This window comes from Carassius auratus, chromosome 38 (genome assembly GCF_003368295.1).
Source record: "Carassius auratus strain Wakin chromosome 38, ASM336829v1, whole genome shotgun sequence".
Taxonomy (NCBI): Eukaryota; Metazoa; Chordata; class Actinopteri; order Cypriniformes; family Cyprinidae; genus Carassius; species Carassius auratus.
The window spans coordinates 1,258,046-1,265,545 of record NC_039280.1 but is presented as its reverse complement, the minus strand read 5'-3'; the positions used below and the strand labels follow the sequence as shown (position 1 = coordinate 1,265,545).

The 7,500-nt window shown below is 41.8% G+C and overlaps 1 protein-coding gene across 1 annotated transcript in view; it reads right to left on the bottom strand.

Annotated features, from left to right (window-relative positions):
* Positions 1–7,500, bottom strand: part of LOC113057466 (inactive tyrosine-protein kinase 7-like) — a 31,752-nt gene that overhangs the window by 5,521 nt on the left and 18,731 nt on the right. Inside the window, exon 2 of the mRNA XM_026224899.1 lies at positions 3,693–3,989. Coding sequence (XP_026080684.1) covers positions 3,693–3,989 — 297 coding nt within the window. The remainder of the gene's footprint in view (positions 1–3,692; positions 3,990–7,500) is intronic.

The window sequence follows — 7,500 nt, the reverse complement described above, 5'->3', positions numbered from 1 at the left end:
GGGGGGTGAGTGTAACGGAGGCCAGCGAGTAGTGCTGTGCAAGTAAACCTCACTCCCCGATCTCAAGAGACGCACTAGCGACAGACGCTAGTGGCTGTAGCCATTTAGCCTCCTTGTTAGTGCGTCCGCCTCCCATGCCGGAAGACCCGGGTTCGAGCCCCGCTCGGAGCGAGTGCGAGGAGCGTCAGAGAGGACCCGGGTGAGAGGGGTTACACCAGCTAATGCTCATAAATGTGGTGTATGATTTAAAAGTCATGTGTCTGAAACAGATGAACATAGTGCTTCATGATAATAGCATGAGAGAGAGAGAGAGAGAGAGAGAGATCTCCTAATATAGATGAAGCAGCTATGATTTATAAATTGAGAGGAAGACATATAGACACATGGACAGAGTAAGAGCAGAGGATCTGTAGACACTGAGATCTACAGCAAATAGAGGACGAGAAACTGATGCATCCCCAGATCTGAAGCATTTGCCGCGTTTCCACCGAAATTACCCGGAACATTTTTACCAGGAACTTTTTTTCCCAGGAACTTTTTTCCCCCCAGACCTGTTGCTTTCTGCGTTTCCACCGCGGTGTAAAGTACCGGGAAGATTAGGCAAATAGACTGGTGACGTAGGTCTGCGCGCGTTTCTCAATACAAAGTACTGCTGATTTGTTTGTTTTTTTAAAGTACGCTGATTTTGGACGTGCATCCTCGGTAGTTAGTTCAGACTTTGTGCATTCGTCTCAGGAGTGTGATGTCCGCGACGACGCAAGTCCGGTAAATCTATAAACAGCAGCGTACTTGATAACTTCAGTCAGCTCGTCTTGGCTACTGCAATTTTCCTATTTACAATAAAACGAAATAGGATATAAAATACCACTGCCTCCTTTGGTTTTCATTTAAGCATAATAACAGCTGCAGAAATGTACTTAGTTCAGGGATATGTGTATATGCAGCCATTACAATGAAACGAAATATTATATAAATTTGCCTTTTTTATTTTCATTTTAACATATAGATAAATTGAATACAGACCAAAGAAAACCTGTTAGATTTACCCCGCAGCTGAATTATATGTTATGTTTAACCACTAAAGACACATCAGAGCCAGCGGCACATATCAGAAGGTCTAGCCGATTTGAGGCTGCATCTCGGCGGATACATGAGGACTGAGCTCTCGCTGATCGAGTGGAGCTCACCGTCGCAGAGATCGGCGAAACACATTTTTTAAATAGGCACGGTCTTTATAAATAAACCATAGATTTGAGTTTTAAACAACTACATTCTCGCCTGAAATACTTTTAAAATTACATTTCATGACACAATAACAGTAATATTTGAAAATGATCCAAATAAATGGTGGTTGAACTCAACCAATGCTGCGTGAACTCAGATCGCTTTGGCTACTGCAATTTTCCCCTCAGTATATATACAATAACACGAAATAGGATATAAAATACCACTGCCTCCTTTCGTTTTCATTTAAACATAATAACAGCTGCAGAAATGTACTTAGTTCAGGGATAAGTGTAACGTTATATACAGCCATTACAATGAAACGAAATATTATATAGACTTGCCTTTTTTATTTTCATTTTAACATATAGATAAATTGAATACAGACCAAAGAAAACCTGTTAGATTTACCCCGCAGCTGAATTATATGTTATGTTTAACCACTAAAGACACATCAGAGCCAGCGGCACACATCAGAAGGTCTATCCAAGGTGAGGCTGCCTCTGGGCGGATAGATGATCACTGAGCTCTCGCTGAACGAGTGGAGCTCACCGTCTACGAGATCGGCGAAACACATTTTTAAATAGGCGCTGTCTTTATAAATAAACAACAGATTTGAGTTTTAAACAACTACATTCTCGCCTGAAATACTTTTAAAATTACATTTCATGACACAATAACAGTAATATTTTGAAAATGTTGATCCGAATAAATGGTGGTTGAACTCAACCAATGCTGCGTCAACTCAACCAATCAGGATGTTTAGCGCCAAAGTCCCGCCCCCGAAAGTTCCTGAACTTTAAAAAAGTACCACCTCGCCAGCAGGGACTTTCTGAGGGGCATTTCTTTACCCGGAACTTTATTTAGTTCCTGGTTCCTGCGGTGGAAACACACCAAGTACCGGACCAAGTCCCTAGTTCCTGGGTAAAGTTCCTGCGGTGGAAACGCGGCTATTGATTCCATCATTTACATCACAGTTACATCACATCATATTTATATCACAGTCTATTGGCTATAGTTTAGAAAATAGTAATAAAATATGAGAAGAGCTCAGAGTTAAACTGTGTCAGAACAAACTGATCTTAATGATGTCTGATAACTATGATAGAAAGGTCTGTAATGAATTCTGTTGAATAGCTGTCAGCTGTTACATTTAAGAACACAATTAGATAAAACCAATTTAGCTCAACTAAAGTCTGTGGTGGAAAAGATTACATTAGCAATTAAAGCAAACATGACGTGTCTGAATAATTTTTTTCCAAATTTTACTGGTAGTCCACTGTATGAAGAATTTGGGGGTATAATATGTCACAGTTAATTCGAAGAGAGAGAGAGAGAGAGAGAGACTTATGATATGAGACATGACATCTCAAGAGCACCAGATTACTAAAAAAGTACACTTTCATAATGTACTGAAAGAGCTCTATTTTTTGCACACTAGTTTTGTACTTAATATCCTAAAAAATCTTAAGATAAAGTAAGTGTACTCAACAGTGCAATTTTGGGACACCATGAATATGAACATTTAACACACTATCTCTGTATTTGATCACAGATCACACACACACACACAAACAGTTGCAGCTCACACACACACACACACACACAGTCGCAGCTCACACACACACACACACACACACAGTCACAGCTCACACACATACACACACACACACACACACAGTCGCAGCTCACACACACCTCACACACACACACACATACAGTTCACACATACACACACAGTCGCATCTCACACACACACACACACACACACACACACACAGTCGCAGCTCACACACACCTCACACACACACACACACACACACAGCTCACACATACACACACAGTCACATCTCACACACACACACACACACACACACAGCTCACACATACACACACAGTCACAGCTCACACACACACACACACACAGTTGCAGCTCACACACACACACACACACAGTCGCAGCTCACACACACACACACACACACACACACACACAGTCACAGCTCACACACACACACACACACACAGTCACAGCTCACACACATACACACACACACACACACACACAGTCGCAGCTCACACACACCTCACACACACACACACATACAGTTCACACATACACACACAGTCGCATCTCACACACACACACACACACACACACACACAGTCGCAGCTCACACACACCTCACACACACACACACACACACACACACACACACACACACACAGCTCACACATACACACACAGTCACATCTCACACACACACAGTCCCAGCTCACACACACACACACACACACACACACACAGTCGCAGCTCACACACACCTCACACACACACACACACAGTCCCAGCTCACACACACACACACACACACAGTCACAGCTCACACACATACACACACACACACACACACACACACACACAGTCACAGCTCACACACATACACACACACACAGTCCCAGCTCACACTTGATGTTGAAGGAGGCGCTGGCGGAGGTCAGGGTGTCTCCGGTGGAGCTGCTGGACGCTACACACTGGAAGCTGCCGGTGTCTGTGTGACGGTCCACCGCGGTGAACTTCAGGTTACTGCCCTCCTGGAAGCGACGGTTCGAGTCCTGCACGCGCCGGCCGTCCTGTGTCCACCAGAAGCGCATGTCCTCCGGGCCGCTGAGCTCACAGCGCAGGATAGCACTGCGGCCGTGTAACGCATCCTGAGACTGCGGCTCCTCGGAGAACCGGAGCGAAGACGCCTGGATGATGAAGACTGAGAGACACACAGAGAACCAGGCAAACACTTTAGACTCACATCAGACGACAAATACACAACAAATTCACTCAAATTAACGTGAAAGCAGAACATGTAAAAAATAAAATCTATTTTAAAGTACTATCAAAAAAACTATAAAACTCAATGGCACTCAAGTAACACTGATATTAAATAAGAACATCACTATTTGTGCCTTTATGGTTACAGCACTTAACTAACCCAAAAACAAGCACTTGATTAACAAACTTGTTTCTGGGTTAGTTAAGCACTTATTTCTGGGTTAGTTAAGGGCTTGTTTCTGGGTTAGTTAAGCAATTGTTTCCGGGTTAGTTAAGCGTTTGTTTCCGGGTTAGTTAAACACTTGTTTCCAGGTTAGTTAAGCGATTGTTTCCGGGTTAGTTAAGTGATTGATGTTTCCTGGTTAGTTAAGCGCTTGTTTATGGGTCAGTTAAGCGCTTGATTCTGCGTTAGTTAAGCGCTTGTTTCCAGGTCAGTTAAACGATTGTTGTTTCCGGGTTAGTTAAGCGTTTGTTTCCGGTTTAGTTAAGCACTTGTTTCCATGTTAGTTAAGCACTTGTTTCCGGGTTAGTTAAGCGCTTGTTTCCGGGTTAGTTAAGCGCTTGTTTCTGGGACAGTTAAATGTTTGATGTTTCCGGGTTAGCAAGCGCTTGTTTACGGCTAAGTTAAGCGATTTTTGTTAACGGGTAAGTTAAGCGCTTGTTTCTGGGTTAGTTAAGCACTTGTTTCCATGTTAGTTAAGCACTTGTTTCCGGGTTAGTTAAGCGCTTGTTTCTGGGTCAGTTAAGCGCTTGTTTCTGGGTCAGTTTAACGATTGTTGTTTCTGGGTTAGTTAAGCGCTTGTTTCTGGGTCAGTTAAGCGCTTGTTTCCGGGTCAGTTAAACGATTGTTGTTTCCGGGTTAGTTAACGCTTGTTTCTGGGTTAGTTAAGTGCTTGTTTCTTGGTTTGTTAAGAGCTTGTTTACGGGTTAGTTAAGCGATTTTTGTTACCGGGTAATTAAAACGCTTGTTTCTGGGTCAGTTAAGCTCTTGTTTCCGGGTCAGTTAAACGATTGTTGTTTCCGGGTTAGTTAAGCGCTTGTTTCTGGGTTAGTTAATCGCTTGTTTCTGGGTTTGTTTAGAGCTTGTTTACGGGTTAGTTAAGTGCTTGTTTCTGGGTCAGTTTAACGATTGTTGTTTCTGGGTTAGTTAAGCGCTTGTTTCTGGGTTAGTTAAGCGCTTGTTTCTGGGTCAGTTTAATGATTGTTGTTTCCGGGTTAGTTAAGCGCTTGTTTCTGGGTCAGTTAAGCGCTTGTTTCCGGGTCAGTTAAACGATTGTTGTTTCCGGGTTAGTTAAGCGCTTGTTTCTGGGTCAGTTAAGCGCTTGTTTCCGGGTCAGTTAAACGATTGTTGTTTCCGGGTTAGTTAAGTGCTTGTTTCTGGGTTTGTTAAGCGCTTGTTTCTGGGTTTGTTAAGAGCTTGTTTACGGTTTAGTTAAGCGCTTGTTTCTGGGTCAGTTTAATGATTTTTGTTTCCGGGCTAGTTAAGCGCTTGTTTCCGGGTTGGTTTAGCACTTGTTTCTGGGTCAGTTAAACGATTGTTGTTTCCGGGTTAGTTAAGCGCTTGTTTCTGGGTTGGTTAAGCCCTTGTTTCCGGGATATTTAAGCGCTTGTTTCCAGGTTAGTTAAGTAGGCCAGGGACTGCTAAACGGAGTGATCACACTTTTTAATGAAAACGTGCACAATACACTACTTTTGAATGCATTATAAATTTGGTGCTTAAAAAATTTATCCTTGCCCAGCAATAATTTAAAAACAACAAAAACTAATAAATATGACAAAAACCCAGAACACAATTATGAAATTCTTACAATATTTTTCGGACTATAAGTCCGAGTATAAGTCGCATCAGTCCAAAAATACGTAATGATGAGGAAAAAAACATATATAAGTCACACTGGACTATAAGTCGCATTTAATTAGAAACAAGAACCAAGAGTTCACATTACCGTCTCCAGCCGCGAGAGGGCGCTCTATGTCTTCAGTGTAGACTACAGGAGAACTGAGCAGCATAGAGCGCCCTCTGGCGGCTGGAGACGGTAATGTTTTCTATTGGTTCATTTCTCTTGGTTCATGTAAAATTCATTTTGAGAAATAAGTCGCACCTGACTATAAGTCGCAGGACCAGCCAAACTATGAAAAAAAGTGTGACTTATAGTCTGGAAAATACGGTAAATGAACATGAAAGTAGAAAATATAAAAACTAAATTTAATTATAATTTTAACAAAAACATAAAAGATAAACAGTGACAATGCAATAACACTGCATCAGAGAATGGTTGCATGTAAATGTGTTGAGAAATTATTGAAATATTACATTTAAGGTGGGCTATCAACCAAAACTGAGAATAATGTGATGCAAGTTTGGCTTATATCACAGAGCCTCGGGGAACAAAAGTCAGGCTGAAACAGGCTCGTCTTCATTAAACTGGTGAACGAGAGTGAGTTCTGTCACGAGGGACGTGTTTCACTCATTCACATCCATCGGTCCGTCTCCACAGATCAAGAGTGTGCGATCCGTGACCAGATGGATTTACAACAGCGCCGAAAAAAGCTGGTAAAATGCCAAGATGCCTCTAAAAGCTTTCTAACCATTAAAAGCATTACAGTAAATCTGCTTTACAGCTTCATTCCCCATGACACATCTGGGGCCCGGGGCCCTTCAGAGCCAGCACATAAAGACACCATTGTTCACTGTGTACTGTCATCATTCATGTGTTTCTGATGATCCTCCAGCTTCTGCTCATCATCTCCTCAGGATGACAGGCCTAAGATCCTGGATCAAGAATAAACAGTGCTTCCAGTCGAGCAGAAGATGAGCAGAACGCTCCGTAACTACAGACAAACTACATCTTCAGATCAAGGAAATACAGCAGTCTTCCAATGAAAATACATCTGCATTATATCATTAAAAAAACAGCAATAGTGAGAAATAAATTCAGAATTGTGTGATAAAAGGATACAATCATGTTTTCTTATTTTTTATTCAGTGTCGGAAACGGGCTTCAATACTATGTACTACTACTGAACTGTGAAGTATGTCATAATAATAATCATCATCCTTTAATTGTGAATGCTTTACAACTGAGAATATACAGATACTATAAAAGACATGACAAGATGTCAACAAACACTAATTTTTCCAAATCTAGCCTTTAGAATGAAACACTACATGGCTTTTACACCACTGTTAAATCTCCCAGTTTAGCGTTTCCTGCAGTTCTCCAAAGATAACGCCTTCAAACAGCAAACACAGTCATTATCATTCACTTAGAAACATTCAGAGCTGATGAACACAACGCTCTTGATAAGAGCTGATGATCTGCTCTTCCTATCTGCCAAAGAAAAGCTCTTTCAGTGTAGATGATCCAAGCAAAACATGGAAACTGTGTGAAGAAGAGATGGAAAAGAGATTAAAGCAGAGTTCTGGCTGAAGAACGCTGAGATCATCC